Raw genomic sequence first — 16,725 nt, 5'->3', positions numbered from 1 at the left:
TCTTCACAGGGGTGAAGGTCTTGAAGGGTCCTGTGAAAATGAACAGTTATTGGATGAGAGAAATAGTTATTCCCCCTGCACCTCTTGGACCCCAGCAAAGCCTGTGGCCATGGGAACCTGAGCCTTGTTCTGAGGAGAGCTGGTTAGAGGGAAGGGCAGAGCCAGCTAGGGCTTCAGACTGGAGCTTTAGGTCAGCAGAGTCAAGGACACTGAACATTTAAGGGAAGAGAAAGATGGACCTGAAGAGACAGTTAGGGACACTTTGTTGAGTCCAGCCTTGAAGGAGAACGGTCTGGCCCTCCCCACAACCCTCTCTCCATAGAAAAGATAACTGGAGACAGTAATTTAGTTCTACCCATGTTTATTGCTAACAGCTGGTCTCCTTCCACCCTCTCATATTTACACCCAACCCCTTCCCCAAAGCTAGCTTTTACCAAAGTTCCTGGTAGGAGGTCAAGAAGTGTGTCCACTTAGCCGGCAGTCCTAGATGTAGTGGACGCTGTTTGTCCCCAGGCCAGTTGGGCACCAGGGAAGGGCTACTCTGGGGATTCAGGGCACAGACTTGGTACCAGGGTCAAGGGAGGCCCCCATTCACAGATACTCTCCTTTCCTTCTGGGGCTCAGTGTACACCAAAACCTTCAGAAAGCAAAGTTGGAGTGGTGGACCCCCAATGTCAAGTTTAGTGCTCTCTTTGCTTGTGAGAACCCACACAAGTGGCCAACTCTGGACCCAGATCTGCAACTGGCTTCTGAGAGGCAATTCTGTCCTTGGAAGCCAGGTTTGACCATCTGCAATCAGCCCTGTGAGAAGTCTCGTTTGAGGGGGCCAGGAATGGAAGGGGAGGGTGCATATCGTGTGAGGTATGGGCATTGTGTTAAGCTGGGGGAAGTTGCAGCTTGTCCTGAGTTACATGGGGAGGAATAAAGTGGGTGGGTAGGAGGAGCCATTTCATCTGAAAGCTTGAGGCCCCTCTGGTCCCCTTGATAAACCCCACTGGTGTCCCAGGCCACAGGTAACAGGAGAATAGACATTTAATGTCACAGAATGTCAGAGCAGGCAAGGCCTTCGGTGATCATCCATTCTAACCCCAACCAGTCCTAAGCCTAGAAAGAGGAAGCCACTTGGTTCAAGTCTCATAGGATTTAGTGGCCAAATCTCTAAGAAAGCTAAGGAGAAGGAAAGTGGGAATGGTACTTGTGGATTTCTTCAGGCCTTATTTAGGGGAACTGGATTTACCCATGGTCACTTTGGGTTCTTCTAAATGGCCAGCTTCCCTAGGGTTTTTAGACTGACCTGAAACATTGACTTGGCCCCCTTTTCAGGAGCAGTGCGACAGGGGTAGGTGGTGTGGGGGTGAGGAGGATTTGGAGGCCTTGGTGGTGAGGGACATGGGCAGGGTCTCCCAGTGCCCCGCTTGCTGTGGCCATGGCTATGGCGGGGGAGCAGTTGGTGCCAAGAGGGACTGCGCTGTCAGTCGCTGGTGGAGGGTGGGGCTCAGGCAGGTGGGATGTGCCCTTGGGCGACTCCCCAACCACTCCAGCTGAGCCTGGAACCTGTAGGACCCTGGCCTGGCCTCTGCCTAAGTGTCCCTGGGGAAGCAGGGCCAGGCTCAGTGCCAGTCCTCAGGGCCTGGGCCACCACGGGAGGCTGAGCCCACTCCTGCAGCCTTTGCAGCTGGGGCCCAGCCTTGGGTTATTGCCACCGCCACCTCAAGGTGCCCCGGCCAGGGAGAGGCCCTGCAGCTGCTCCTCAGTGCCTGCCAGCTCTGCCTCATCGCGCCCGCTCTCCGAGCCCTCAAAGCAGCCTGAGTCGCGCGGGATGTCCACCTTGGGTTCCGACACTGTGTGTGCCACTGGCTCCTGGCTGCTCTCGGCACCTTCTTCTGCCTCCTCGCTGCCAGCTGCCAGGGACGAGAGAGGGAGACAGAATATGGGGGTGGGGGGAGGGACCTTGGGAAATGCACCATAGGCGGTCTCTCCCTCTGGGCACCTGCCACCACCCTGCCCCTCTCCTCACTGCTTCCAGCTTAGAAGCCGGTAGTTGTTGTTTCCAGGCCAGCTCCGCAGTCCAGGAGCTCACACTTCTTTAGCACTAAGCTGGAGCCAGGCAGTGGGCTTGAATCCTGGCTCTGTTATTACTCGGCTTTGAGGCCTCAAGTAAGGCTTTGCGTTTTTTGGCCTTAAGGGTCCCCTTTGATCCAAAGTGGGTTGGGCCCAATCATCCCTACAACTCCTTTGTCCCATACACTTTCCCTGAAATCCTAATTCAAAGTGGAAAGTACCTTTCCACTGCAGAGCGGTCCTAGGGCAGAGCGTGGACAGAGGGCAGGGCCAGGGCAAGCCTCCCATCCCTGGAATGCTGGCGGGCACACACCCTCGCCAGGCTGCTCCTAAAGCCACTCACTGTCATAGTCCAGCAGCAGCTCGGCGGCCGTGAGCAGCTTGGCCCGGTGCTGCGGGTCCATGATGTTCAGCTCATTGAGGTGTGTTTCTCGCAGCTCTTTGAAGTCCTCTAGTGTCTGGTAGCCATTGAGCAGGAGGGTGGACGTGTGCTCCTGTGGGCAGAGGCAGGCCACTGGCACAGCTGCTTACCAGCCACCCCTGCCTAGATCCTCCCCAAATAACTGTCATTTCCCGGTCCCCATCCCTGGGTCAATTGTGTCTCCCTGATACTAGATACTAGTGAGGTCCAAGCTCAAACCTCCAGGCCGATGCGCTCCAGCAGCTCATGCAGGGTCTTAGGCTTGGGCCTCTTGCCCTTGCTCTGTCGGCGGCTGGGTCGGGCATGCCCCACGGCCTCCTCGGGCAGCACATCCACATAGATGAATTTGAAAGAGCCCACCTTGCCATTGAGTAGGCCCAGCCACGTGCCCACAGGTGGCTTTTCAATGATCTGGATCACATCTCCTTTCTGTTGGGGGAGAGGAGAGGAGAAGGGAGCAAGGGAGAGAGGAGATGGGGTCTTGGCCTCCACTGACACTCTCATAGTCTGGTTCAGTCCAGCTTCCTTTTTGGGTGCAGCCTGCCAGGCTCCAGAGAAGCCCGGATGCTGACCTTACCTGCAGTTTCAGCGAGTCGTGGTCATAGGGGCTGGGAGTGAAGTCGGTGTGGACTCGTGCTCGGCCACAGAAGGGCCCTGTGTACTGGGGGGCAGGTGGTTCCTCCCCGAAGCTGCCAGAACCTGGGCTGGGGCTGCAGAGCTCACTGCCTGCAGGAGATGGGGCAGGGAGGAGGCTCACCTTTGTCCTAGGACAGCTGAGACAGTGCCTAGCAGGTGCCTTCCAGGGGGTCTGCCTGGAAATCCCAAAGGTATACACTGGGAAGGCAGCTGGGCTCTGGCAAGCTTTACACTGCAGAAGGGATTCTGAGCCACCCCCTTGGCTACCCACCAGGAGCATGGCTTCACCTCTGGGCCCTTGGACATGAAAAGAATTGGCAACAGGAGGAGAAATGGCTCACTGACCACAGAATGGGCAAATTAGGAGAGCCTCTAGAGACCAACTGGGCCAACACCCCAGTGAACAGGAAATCTGAGGTCACACAGACCAAGTGAACTGCTCAAGGCTTCTCATTTTGTAATTGGCAGCACTGAGTCCATTAGACTCCATGTTCCCTGCCTCCCACTCCAATGCTCCCTGCACCTAGGAAGCTACCCCCTGCATTCATATTTGACTTTCCTTGCTTAATAACTCAATGTTTAGTTACAATGTCACATAGAAACTCAGTTGGGCTCCTTCTCCCTGGGAAGGACAGAATAGTGGGCATTTTGAATGATTTTCAGTGGGGGGCAGGGAAGTGTCTGTGGAGCCAGAGAAAGCAGGAAACTTGGAGTGGACCTGAGGGGCAAGAAAGGCAGTGCTGAATGGGGCTACAGAACCCAAAGCCCCTGCCTGGAGGAGTTCCCTGCTGGCACCTCTTGTCCTGCCCCATGGACTTCTAGAAGATGCCAGGTGATGCTCTGAGCCCAGCAACTATGGTCTAGGGTCAAGAGGCTGACTCTTCACAGCTGGAGACCTCATACGCCCACCCCGGCCTGGGGCATCAGAGGCCCAGAGAGCTGTAGCCTCTAGCTCCCCTTGGAAGGGTGGGGACAGGCTGGTCCAAGAGGGTGACTGAGAGTCTTTCTCTGCCCGTGGGCCTCTCCAGGGCCTGGGGATAGCAAGTGGAAGTTCCTCTATGGTACATCTGAGTTCAAGACTGGGTCACCTTGGGCAAGTCACTTAACCTCCCTAAGACTCCGTTTCCACATCAATAAAGCAAAGATAACAGTACTGGCCCCATGAGGTTGTTGAGAAGATTTAATATGAAGAGGGCTGAGAATGTTCCCAGCAGGCAAAGAGTAAGCATTCATTTCTGTTAGCCCCTTCCCAGACAGAGTGCCACCAGCACGGCTGTAACCCAGTCCTTTCCTCCAGATTCGGCAGGTGTCCCCCGCGTCCCCTACTCACCTGTTGATGCCTGGCGGCTGAGCACCGGAAGTTCACACTCCTCTTGCTCAGAAAAGGCCAGTGCCATCTTCTCAGGGCCAGGGCTGTCCAGGCTGTAGTCTGGAGATGTCGGGGAGGCAGAGCCCTCCTCCAGAGTGTCTCCCTGCAGGGAGGGTAGGCGGGAAGCTTTAAGGAGCCTTGCTGGGGTGCGCATGAAGCTGAGGAAATGGGACTGGGCTTGGTGAAGAGCTGGGGGTTGGCTCAAACCCCAGCTCTGCCACTTACAGGCTGAATGGCACTCTCTGAGTTCTAGTCTCCCCTTTTGTAAAAATGAGAGTGATAGTCCTTACCCTGGCTACCTCGCAGAAACAGGTTCGACCAGGGCACCATGTGGATGTGCTTTTGTCAGCCTCAAGTGGCGATGTACGTACAGAAAAGACCACAGTGGCACAACCTGGACTCAGCCATTGCTACCGCACAACTGGGCAGACAATGGCACTGGAGAGGAAAATACTTTTGCCTGTGCTTCTGTGTACCAGGCCTGCCTGCCATTTCATTGAATCCTTACAGTGACACTTGAAGGTAAGTGGTATTGTTGGTCTGAGTTTGCAAATGAGGAGTAAGGCCCAAGGGTTACTTACTCCTCATTTGTAAACTCAGGCCAAGGGAATTCAGGTTCAAGTCCCAAGGGAACCCACAACCAAGTCGGCCAGACTCCAGAGCTCCCCCCACCTCACCACACCTCAGTGAGGTGATAACTGTTTAACAGCTGGCCCCGATGAGTTGCCAATTCCTGTGTTGTAAACACTCCCTGCCACGGCCAATGTCAAGCTACCGTTTTGACATCACTGGATGTGTTGTCTGAAATGAGGGCGAGGCTATTTCCACCATGAAGATGCTATGGATGCAAGTAACCTCAGCAGCACTGATAAGAGTAAAAGGTAGCACAAGAATTAGGAAGTGATAAGTTTTGAAGACTTACTGTATTACCTTTGTTCTTTTTTACAACACTATTTATTTATTTAGAGACAGAGTCTCGCTATGTTGCCCAGGCTGGACTCTCACTGGGCTCAAGCAATCATCTTGCCTCGTCCTCCCGAGTAGCTGAGATTATAGGTGTACACCACAATGCCCAGTGTACCTTTTAAAAAAAAATACAATTTACCGAATTGTAAGTTTCTTTAATTTGATTTTTAATAATGGTTGTGTTTAACAACTGGCTTGCAAAATTTTTGACAGTTTGACCAACTGCTCTAAGCCCATTATGAGCCAACTCCAGCACACCACTGCCTCAGTGCCATGGCACCCCAGACCCACTGTGTGATTTAAGCTACTTGGGTCATGCCTGCCCCACAGCTGTCTGTGCCAACTTTCCTCCCTGGGCTGAAGCCAACCTTTGCTGTTTTCTCTCTTTTTTTTGAGATGGAGTTTCGCTATTGTCACCCAGACTGGAGTGCAATGGTGTGATCTTGGCTCACTGAAACCTCTGCCTCCCAGGTTCAAGCAATTCTCCTGCCTTACCCTCCCAAGTATCTGGGATTGCAGGCACCCACCACCACACCTGGCTAATATATATATATATTTTTTTGGTATTTTTAGTAGAGACAGGGTTTTGCCATTTTGGCCAGGCTGGTCTCGAACTCCTGACCTTAGGTGATCCACCCGCCTTGGCCTCCCAAAGTGCTGGGATTACAGGTGTGAGCCACCGCGCCCAATCTGTTTTCTCTTATAGGGATTCTATGAGAGAAAATAGGCCTTCCCAACCCCAGGGGCTAGTTCCAAAGCAAAGCTTTGAGGTGGATGGATTGCCTCAGGCCATTTCATCTTTCTTCAAGCTGCCGCTGTCCCAGGCCCGCCTCCTCAAGAAACATCCCAGACTTTTCTTTCTTTCTTTCTTTCTTTCTTTCTTTCTTTCTTTCTTTCTTTCTTTCTTTCTTTCTTTCTTTCTTTCTTTCTTTCTTTTTTTTTTTTTTTTTGAGACAGAGTCTTGCTTTTTTGCCCAGGCTGGAGTGCAGTGACCCGATCTCGGCTTACTGTAACCTCTGCCTCCTGGGTTCAAGTGATTCTCCTGCCTCAGTCTCCGAGTAGCTGGAATTACAGACATGTGCCACCATGCCTGGCTAATTTTTGTATTTTTAGTAGAAATGGGGTTTTGCCATGTTGGCCAGGTTGGTCTCGAACTCCTGTCCTCAAGTGATCAGCCCCAGCCTCTCAAAGTGCTGGGATTATAGGCATGAGCCACCACACCCAGCCCTGTTGCCCAGACTTTCATCCCTTCTCAAACTCCACCCCTTCCCCCGCCAGCCTCCTGCACCCTCAAGATGGTGCCTGGCTGCCTGTCTGTGGCTATGAGTGAGTTTCCTCTCCCATGTGACCTTCCTTCTTGCATCAAATAGGGCCTTCGGGCCTGAGTAGTGGCTATTGAGGTGGTCATGCTCACATTCTGCCACAGCGGTCCCCAGGCCCCCATGGACTCCCCATCCCCTGCGTCCCCAGGCCTCACCATCTCTTCTGACAGGGCCTTCACCATCATCTTGCCCATCTTCCTGTTCATGGTTCGGGAAATCACTGCCCTCCACTTCTTCCCCAGCTTTTTGCCACTCTTCCCAGCATCCTCTGGGGTGGGGACACCTGAGTCATCTTCTGGAATCTGTGACAACAAAAGAGGCGATCCAGGGACCCTGGTGGTCCTGCCTGGGTCCGGGACTTGAGGCACAAGAGGCCTTGGGGTCACAGCAGAAGCTGGAGGGGGTGGAACTGAGAGACCTCCATCCCCTCCCCTCTTAGCCCCAGCCATGTCCTTAGCCCTATAAATTTATAAATAGTTTGCTATTTAATTTGTAATTGAAAGGAACGCCGGGGAGTGCTTGGTGTGGGGAGAGGTGGACCCTCTGTGTTAAAGGGGGCTTTGCCCCAACAATTCTATCTCCTCTTCACCTTCCTCCCTCCCACCCCCACTCCCCCACCCAGGGCCTGCAGCCAGGTCCCCCAAGGACACCCTGAAACTCACGTTATCATCCAGATTAAACTCCTTCTCGCTCACCACCGGGGAGCTGGGTTTGGATTTGGCAAAATCCTTGAAGCTGCTGGAGCGCTGAAGGGAGAGCTGGAAAAAGCGTGGGTATTGCAATCAGTGGGCTAAATGGCTGCCTGATGGCCCACATACTTGCCTCCCCCCATCACGCAATACCCACAGCCCAGAGCTGGCAGAGCCACATTGCCCCGAGAGCCCCAGGCTAGTGGGTGAAGCACCTTGATGTTCTTGGGGCTACCTGGTTTCATCCCATTCTTCACTCCAGCCCTGGCCACAGAGCAAGCTCCTGACCTCAAGAGCTTCCCACCTCAATCGGGCCTCAGACTTAGCCTGAAATTCCACCAATTCCTCAAGTTTGGTCCCCAGAATCCTGGAGTTAAAGACTACATGAGTCAGAGTAAATGTGTATCTACTACTAGAGACATACCTCAGCATTCACAAGCACATCGCCTGGTGTGTAACTGAGCAAATCCCTCCCAAAACCCGTGGCTCTGGCCTCCATGTCCTGGGTGTGTTCTGAGCCAGGTCCCCAGTCACAGTGATAGGAACAAACACACTGGTGTCTCTAGCCTGATGAATTTGTGTCCTAATAAGAGCAAGACAATCCGACTAGAAGCCAGCAAGACCTGGCATGACACTTTCTGGAAAACCACAGTAGAGGCTTACTCACAGGAGGGGCCCACAGATTTAAGATATACGTGATTGGGGCTAATTTGGTAGAAGGCACCATTTTCTCTTTATTCTCAGCTTTTAATCTTAGCCACTAATGTGATGAGCTGGCAACCGTGACGTTTGCCAGTGTTTGGACTTTTAGGTATGGCCTATTATTGTTTGTGGTTTGTGTTGATGAGATGGTTTTCAGGATATGAGTTTTTTTTGTTTTTTTGTTTTTTGGTTTTTTTTTTTGACAGAATCTCACTCTGTTGCCCAGGCTGGAATGCAGTGGTGCAATCTTGGCTCACTGCAACCTCTGCCTCCTGGGTTCAAGCAATTCTCCTGCCTCAGCCTCCCAAGTAGCTGGGATTACAGGCATGAGCCACCATGCCCAGCTAATTTATTTTTATTTATTCTTATTTTAGTAGAGACGGGGTTTCACCATGTTGCACAGGTTGGTCTTGAACTCCTGACCTCAGGTGATCCACCTGCCTTGGCCTCCCAAAGTGCTGGGATTGCAGGTGTGAGCCACCGCGCCCGGCTAAGCTTTCTTAAATATATATGCGAGCACATGCAAGGTAGCAGTCAGAAACCAGGGCAAGGCAGGCAAGGGGGACAGGCCCTCGACACAAGAAGTTAAGGCTGAGCCTATATCAAGATAAACAGTTGAGCCCAGAAGATACACACAGGAACCAGGGTTCACAGATGGCCAGACAGATAGAGTGGGATAGACTGCAGACACCCGAGATAAGGGCTTGAGGAACTGAAGCCCCAAACCCACACAATGTTGAAGGTTTCACATCCTCTTTCCTACTAAAGGGGTTGTATGTGTCCAGTGACAAATTCCCAGGGCAGGGGCACTATCACCTGCCCCCCACCAACACACACACAAATAATTGGCCCCAACTCCTGGGGACTGCAGTGTGGCAGCTTAGCACTCTTGATGGGTCTTGACCAAAGCCAAGTCAGCAATTGGGGGTCAGGGGTCACACATTCCTAAAAGTCACAGCGAGGTAGTTGATGAGAAACTAGGTCAGTGGTCAGGCCAAGCAGACGCTAGCACGACTGGGGCCTGATGGGTGGGGTGCCTGCAGCCTCAGTCAGAAAGCCTCTTCTGTGTTGCCCTGGGGAGCTGAAAAGGGGGCCATAGGTGGGTGTGAGGGGGAAGCATGACCACAGGGTGACCACTCTGGTTCACCTGCATCTCCTCCATCTTCCTTTCTTGGTTGTCTCCTTCCACTATTCTTTTCTCTTTTTCTCCCTTTCTTTCCCCTTCTCTCCTCCACCTTCCATTTATTTCCTCCTCTTGTATGGCTAGGATGCAGCTGCCTGGATAACTTCCTCCTCTTAGTATGGAAAAGAGGGAACGGAGAGAGGGTGGGCATCGGGCTGGCCTGGGCCCAAGGAGGGCAGGCTAGGCTGCTATTTATAGGCTGATGGGGCCTATTGTGGCCTTCTCTCCACCAACCCTCAGCCTGATCTGCAGACCAGGAGGCTAAGAGTCGCCCCCGAAACCCTAGGGACTGGTGAGGCTGGAAAGCAAGCAGGAGGGCAGGCATGGGGCCGGAAGTTGGCTTTGTTGGGGAAGAGTAAACTCACCGCCTGCCTGCCCTCTAATCGCAGCTCTTTCCCAAGGCCTTTTCCTGTCATTAATCTGCAGTCTGGGGGCTGGGAGGAGAGGCCTTTGGCTCCCAGGCCCTTGTGCGAGGGTCCCTCTGTCTCAGTTTTAGTCCAAAGCGGGAGGAGATAATCACAAAGGACTATAGAGATGGTGCTGGGTCTTGGGCCTAGTTGAACACTCTCAGCCCAGGGAGATGGAAAGGACGAACACATGTTCTTTGGGTGATAGAGTTTCAGGGCCTGCCAGGGTGGCATTTTGCCAAGCCTACCTCCAACCTCAGGGACAGCCCCAAATATCTTGACCGCCTTTCAGGGAGAGGTGACCCCCACTCAGGGTTGAGTTGAAATTCTTGAGCCTGGCTGGCTTTTCTGCTGGCTTCCCTTTGGGGTGAGGACTTCCTGGGAGTCATGCCTGACGGAGGAGGTGGTACCATACACTGTTGGCCCCCTTTTCACTTCATGGCTCAGGGGAATGTGTGGGCCTCTTGGAAAGAGCTACATTTCAAATGTATATTACATTTGAAATCTACTAAATATATTGTTGAGTATACATGTGTTGTATTGTATATTACATTTGAAATATGCATTATTGAGTATATATGTATTGTATTGTATATTACATTTGAAATATATATTTAAATATATATTGAGTATATATATGTGTTGTATTATATATTACATTTGAAACATATTGTATATATATGTGTTATATTGTATATTACATTTGAAATATATGTTGTTGAGTATATATGTATTGTATTGCATATTACATTTGAAATATACATTTAGTATGCTTCAAATATATATTTAGTATATTTCAAACGTAATATACAACACATTTGAAATGTAGGGCCACCAAAGAGTATATATACACCATATGATTCCCCATGTATAATTATAGTTCAAAGCCTGGCAGAACTCACCTATGCTGTTGTAAGTCAGGATAGTGATTACCGTGGGAGAAAGGGGGCATGTAGTGACTGGCAGGGGCATGAGGGAAGCTTTCTCAGAAGTTCAACTCTGGGATGTGTGACCTCCAGCAAGTTATCGAACCTCTCTGAAGCCCACTTCACATCAGGGCAAGTGTTCCCATCTTGGTTCTGCCACTGACTGTGTAAACTGGGTATGTTTCTTAACTTCTCTAGGTTTCTGTTTCCTCATTAGTGGAATGAAGACAAAAGCACTGACCTCATCTGGCTGTTGTGAGGATGAAATAAGCGAGTACGCATACAGTGCTTGGAACATTGTCTGACACAGCAGTCCCTTGTGGAATGTCAGTTTATGCTTACTCTTTCCTACAACCTACCTCCAGCCTCTTACCCTGGGCATTTCCCCACCCGGAATACTCTGCCCTTCTCTCTGTCAGCTGTAGTTTCTCCCCCTTCCAATGTAAGTGGAAAACCCGCAAATGCCCATCATCTGTAGAATGGATAAATTAATTGTGGCAGAGTCACACAAAAGAATAGTGCCCAGGATGGAGATAGAAAGGTTCCCAACAGTATGGATGAGTGTCACAAACATATGGTTGAGTAAAGGGGCCGGCCACCAAAGAGTATATATACATGATATGGTTCCCCCTGTAAGTTCAAAGCCTGGCAGAGCTCACCTGTGCTGTTGGAAGTCAGGATAGCAGTTGCCCTGGGGCAAAGGGGGCGTGTAGTAACTGGCAGGGGCATGAGGGAAGATTCTAGACTTCTGAGAGTGTTGCTTCTTGATCTAACTTCTGTCTACATGGGGATGTTCACATTACAGAAACTCATTCGGTGGAGCAATTATGATTTATCCACTTCTCTGTATGGATATTATACTTCTATAGAAAGATTTTTCAATTCCAGCTTAAAAGGCAACATCCATGCAGAAACTATGCCCTGATCAATCTCTCAGAGGTCCACACCACCCCAGCCAGCAACCTCTTCCCTCACTTCCTGAGCAAACTTGGCTTTCCCCAGTGGTCTCCTGAGCCACTCCCTCTGCTCCTTCAGGGTACCAGGCATATACTGAGCACCCTGTGAGCTCTAGGCCCCGCCTCTGTGTGTGTGAGAATCCAGCAATGAGGGTCTAAACACCTCCCGCATGCCCGGCATCCTGCCAAGCACTTCATGTGTGCCAGCTCACTCCAGCCTCATTGCAGCTCTGCGTCATATTCACACCTCAAAGCAGAGGAGACCAAGATGCGAAATGAAGTGCCCTAGGCAGGGTGGCGCAGCTGGTCTCAGGAAGAGCAAGCATCCAAACCCAAGTCTGTGACTCTGAAAGCCCAAGTATGTTGCTGCGCTCGTGCTACCTCAGAGGTCATGCTATTGCTCTGCCCCACCAATGTAGAAGTTAGCAGTGGATTGAGAATAGTGGTGATGGCATGCAGGTGGTTTTTGAACAGAGCTCCAAGGAAAGCAGGTGGGAGTGCAGAGGGGGAAGGGCTCAGGCGGGGCTTCGTGGAGGAGGTGCATTTGAGCTGGGCCATGCAGGGAAGGCAGGATTTCTCCAGGTGGAGCTCGGAAGGGTTTGAACAAGAATGAAAGTTTGAGATGTTGAGAGCATGGTGATGGGATGGTGGGTGGTGGAGTAGAAAAGGCTGTGGAAGGCTCTTGCCAGCCAGGCCAGGGGCATGTATCCTGTGGGCAGTGAGGAGCCACTGAAAATACAAAGTGCATGCTGGCGGGGTGGTGGTGGTGGGGGGGGGGTGGTGGGGGGGGTTATACTAGAGGTGTGCTGTAGGAAGGGAGAAAGCAGGGATGTGGTAGAGTAGGAGCATCCTTAGGGGAAGCAAGTCCAGGAAAAATCCCTCTCCACTGCCTATACCCCAACACTGGCCTTTGGGTGAAATCAGATCAAAGGGCTCGCAGAGCAAAAACTTGAAGGAAGTGAAAGTCTCCAAAGGGCAGCTAAGAGGTCTGTCTCCCAACCCTGGGGCCTCTCCAATCCTTCATGATCCATGGGAGGCGCCGTGTCCTAGCCCTACCCTTCTAGAGGGCCCGCACCCTCCTCTGCTTTGCTGGCTGGAAGGTCACTCATTCCACAACTATCTGGGTCTGCCCCACGGAGCTCTCCTGCTGATAGGTTGAATCTTTTATGCTCATCAGACTCTTCCAGCGCCTTTGAGATCAACAGGGGGACAAGAGAGTGGAGAAAGAAGGGGTCAAGACTCTGGAGTCAGACAAATCTTGGCTTGGATCCCTGCTCGGCAGCTTCCCAGCTGTGTGACCTTCATCAAGTTGCTTCACCTCTGTGAGCCTCAGGTGTCAAATAGGGATAATGACAATATCTGCCCCTACCTCACCAGGTTGTCGTGGGGAGTGAACAAACTTAGAGATGCACAGCACCATACCTGGCATCCGATGAGCCCTCACTCTGTGGTGGCTCTTGGTACTATTAAGTCTTCTGTTCTCTGCGCCAGCACTGGGGGCATGGCTCGTTCTTCTTCGCAGTGTCTCCCTATCCCCACCCATGCCTACAGCAGGCACCCCCTTGTGTGCACGTGCACACATGCGACAGGGTACTCTCACATCTATTCTTTTGGGTGATTTGTACAGCCTCTTGAGGGGGGCAGATTAGGAGTTATCCCCCTTTTCAGAGGCGAGGAAACTGAGGCCCAAAGAAAGTCAATGAGCTGTCCAAGGTCCTGGTAGGATTCCAGCTCAGCTTTCTTGCCCCCGTCTGGCACATTCTCCATTGGCAGCCCCAAGAGGAGAAGCAGGGGCAGGAGAGAGAGGCCTCTCTTGCCTTTGTGCTTTCCTCTCCACCACGTCATCTCAGCCTCTGAGAGGAAGGGACTAGCAGTGATGGAGCCAGTCCACTGCCTCTGGGCCTAGGGAAGATGCTCTGTACCTTCTGGAAGCTTGGGTTTTTGGGTGGCATTTCCACAGTCTGGAGCTAGCAGAGTGTGTGGAGGCAAGCTCATTCCAGCTCTGGAGGCTGGCACCAGCTCTGGCAGAGTTTGAGGTGGGGTTTGCCTGGACTACCCTCCCCAAAAGGACCCCTTAAAGGACATGGGCTTCAGAGAGCCCCATGGGCCTTGCTTCTCCTGGGAGAGACCTGGGGAAATCCCAGGGACCCACCTGCCTGCTGAACACAGAATCTGGGTAATTGAAGCTGGGAAAGAAAAAGGGGACTTCTGGCTTTGTGTGCCCCTAGGTACGTCCTCCTGATGTGGCACGGGGTCCCAGTGTCAAAGTGTAAGCTCTTTCTCACACTTTCCTCCAGCTCACCGCCCCTGTGGTGTGGTTTGAGGCCTAGCAGTGTCTATAGAGCAGTCTCTGTTTCCCACCCCCACCAGTCAGAGAGCAAGGGGAAGTGACCCTGCTCGCCTAGGAGTGGCAACCAATGGCAGGCCTGCTGGGCCTAGTGCTGTGCAGGGTTTGGACGGGGATGACAGAGCCCGTGTGAAGATTCATGAACCTCCCCCCTCCCCTGCCCACCATCACTGCAACCTTAGAGAAGCAGCTGGGGTGGGGAGAATACAGCCGGAAGTGGCAGCCACCCCAGGACCTGAGAGCTGGGGCAGGATGCACACCCCAGTGCCCTGAGTCTCAGTCTTTCAGCTGCCTTGGCTTCCATCTCTGAGCTGCTCCCCTGACAAAGGGGATCCACCATAGGGCACCTGGGCTGAGCTCCAGGGAAAACTGGCGGGGGACAGCCTGGGCCTCTTGGACCTAATTCAGGCCTGCTTTGGGACTGTCCTAGCATCCCACTGGATGTGTAGGATATACTTGCTGACTGTCTGGGAGAATTCTTCAATCGAATTAAATAATTAGGTCTAGAAATCCTCAAACCCAAACAAAGAAATCTGGAAATCTTCAAATTCAACCACGAAATCCTAGATCTGGCAGAGACTTCAAGGAATCTTCCAGTCCAGTCTCTGTCCCAGGAGGATGAACACCTCAGCTATCCATGACAGCTGTTTTTCCTCCTGGTCTTTAAAATCCCCCCTCCTCGGCCTTCACTCCTACTCACCACCTCAACTTCATTTCTCATTCCCCACCCAGGAAGAACCTGTATGCCCCCTGCATTCCACTGCACTTCCGGATGCCTTTTCCCCCAAGACTGGAATGGCCTTAGGCCCCATCTCCAGGTTGGCTCCATCTCTGGTGGGGCCTGGGAGCTACCACAGAGCTGAGCCAAGTGGGCAGGGTCTGGGCCATGGCCAAAGTGGAGGAGAGGGTAGCGGTCCTGTGAGCATCATGGCTCCAAGCTGGGCGGCCCAGCGGGGCCTTTTGAGTGAGATGGCTCTTGAGAGGCCGTGGCCGGGGCAGAAGTGGTGGCAGGACCAGTGTAGAGGGGAAAGAATTAAGTACAGGCTTAGGGTTCAGCTTGAGCATTGTATTTTGTCATTCTCAAATTCTAGTCTAAGATTCTGGCCCATAATTTTAGATCTTTTTTCCGATCCTTCTAGGGTTGAATTGCATGACTCTAGACTTCTAAGGATCTATTCTGTAACTCTTTTGCTCCAGAATTTTAAACATCTCTTCTGTACTTCTGTTACTCTTGTAACCTTTGGGTCCCTGTCCCGTTGCCCTCTAGGTGAGTGGCCCTCACCTACAGACTCAACATATGGCCTTTGGCTCTTCCCACTTCCAAGAGTCTTGGAGGGGATGGGTCGAGAAAGCAGAGCAAAGGAAGATGTGAGTTCCCAAAATGCTCCTTACCTTTTTCTTCTGAGTGGGCTCCTTCTCACTGGCATTGGAGGGCTTGCGGCGCAGCATGGTCCTCCGCCCTGGGAGACTCCGTCCCTGCTCTCCTAGGTGTCAAGATGCAGAGGCCTCTTGCTCAGCCTTGCCAGTACTGCCTGGGGACACGGCATGAACCGAGCCTTCAGCTTACACTCTGACTGCTGCAGTGGCAGCTTGGGGGTGCGGGCCATGGACACCCGGCAGCAGCAGCATACAGGAAGCCCTGACACGTGACCTACTCTTACAGCAATCGCAGCCCCTGCCGGCCCCTAGGGAGGAAGGAAGTCCAAGCTTCAGTCTCCAGAGATTCTGATGCAGACGGCTCTTGGGTTGAACAGTCAGAGAAAGTCCCTACCTTGTTGTCTCATGTCAATCATCATCAGTCCTTCTGCTCCATCATCCCAGAGGTGGACAATCAACTCGACATTATATGGCGTACCCAGGCCCTTTATCTCACTGACCAGAATCCAGAAACCAGAAGTTGGATCATCTGCCTGTTGGATCAATGCTCCTGGTCAACTCGCATCTGCAAGGTCGTCACTGCCATCACTACCACTACCATCACCCCTGTGACCATTACCACTGCTACCATCACTCCTATCAATAGCCATCACCATACAGCCATCACCCCTACAGCCATCAGGCCTGCAGCCATCCCCGCTGCCATCAGCACACCTATAGCCATAGTCACTACGGTAATCACCTCTACAGTTGACATCCCTCAGCCATCACCTCTACAGTCATCACCATTGCTGCTATCACCCTTCCAGCCGTCATCCTTACAGCTGACACCCTTCCGGACATTACAACCAACCACACCCATGATCCTCTCACCCCTATAACCATCGTCCCTACAGTCATTGCTCCTACAACAATCATCACATCCGTGCAGTCATCAGCCCTGCAGCCATCACTCCTACAGCCATCAGCACACCTAAAGCCATCATCACTAGAGCAGTCACCCCTCCAGTCAATACCCTCAGCCAGTGTGAGTATATTTATCACCGCCACAGCTGAAAAGCACTTGCAGCCAACTCCACGCCTCTAGCAAGTATCCTATTCAACAGGCATTTATCAAACACCTATGCAGTATATTCACTTTGTGGGCTATCTGTGGCAGATTTTAATAACTTTAAAAACTTTCTGCTATTACAGAAGCAATTTGTATTTGTGATACAATTTCACAAACACATAAACAAAAAAAATTTCAAAATTTCCCGTCATTGTCCTCTATACTGTTTTAAGCATCTATCTACTCTCTGTCTATACACATTTTTTTTCTTTTTACAAAAATCATACTGCTCAGAAAACAGATAATTGATTT

The 16,725-nt window shown here is 51.8% G+C and overlaps 1 protein-coding gene across 1 annotated transcript; it reads right to left on the bottom strand.

The window, feature by feature from the left end:
• Positions 1–344: 344 nt before the first annotated feature.
• Positions 345–15,638, bottom strand: SASH3 (SAM and SH3 domain containing 3). Its single transcript, XM_050777467.1, has 8 exons — positions 15,378–15,638; positions 7,438–7,533; positions 6,931–7,077; positions 4,449–4,590; positions 3,060–3,208; positions 2,702–2,911; positions 2,405–2,555; positions 345–1,901 (listed from the first exon to the last, which is right to left on the bottom strand). The coding sequence occupies exons 1-8, from the start codon at positions 15,432–15,434 to the stop codon at positions 1,711–1,713; spliced, it is 1,143 nt and encodes a 380-aa protein (XP_050633424.1). The 5' UTR covers positions 15,435–15,638; the 3' UTR covers positions 345–1,710.
• Between the last annotated feature and the right edge of the window lie 1,087 nt (positions 15,639–16,725).

The sequence above is a fragment of the Macaca thibetana genome, chromosome X (assembly GCF_024542745.1).
Source record: "Macaca thibetana thibetana isolate TM-01 chromosome X, ASM2454274v1, whole genome shotgun sequence".
Lineage (NCBI taxonomy): Eukaryota > Metazoa > Chordata > Mammalia > Primates > Cercopithecidae > Macaca > Macaca thibetana.
This window is presented reverse-complemented; position numbering and strand designations above follow the sequence as displayed.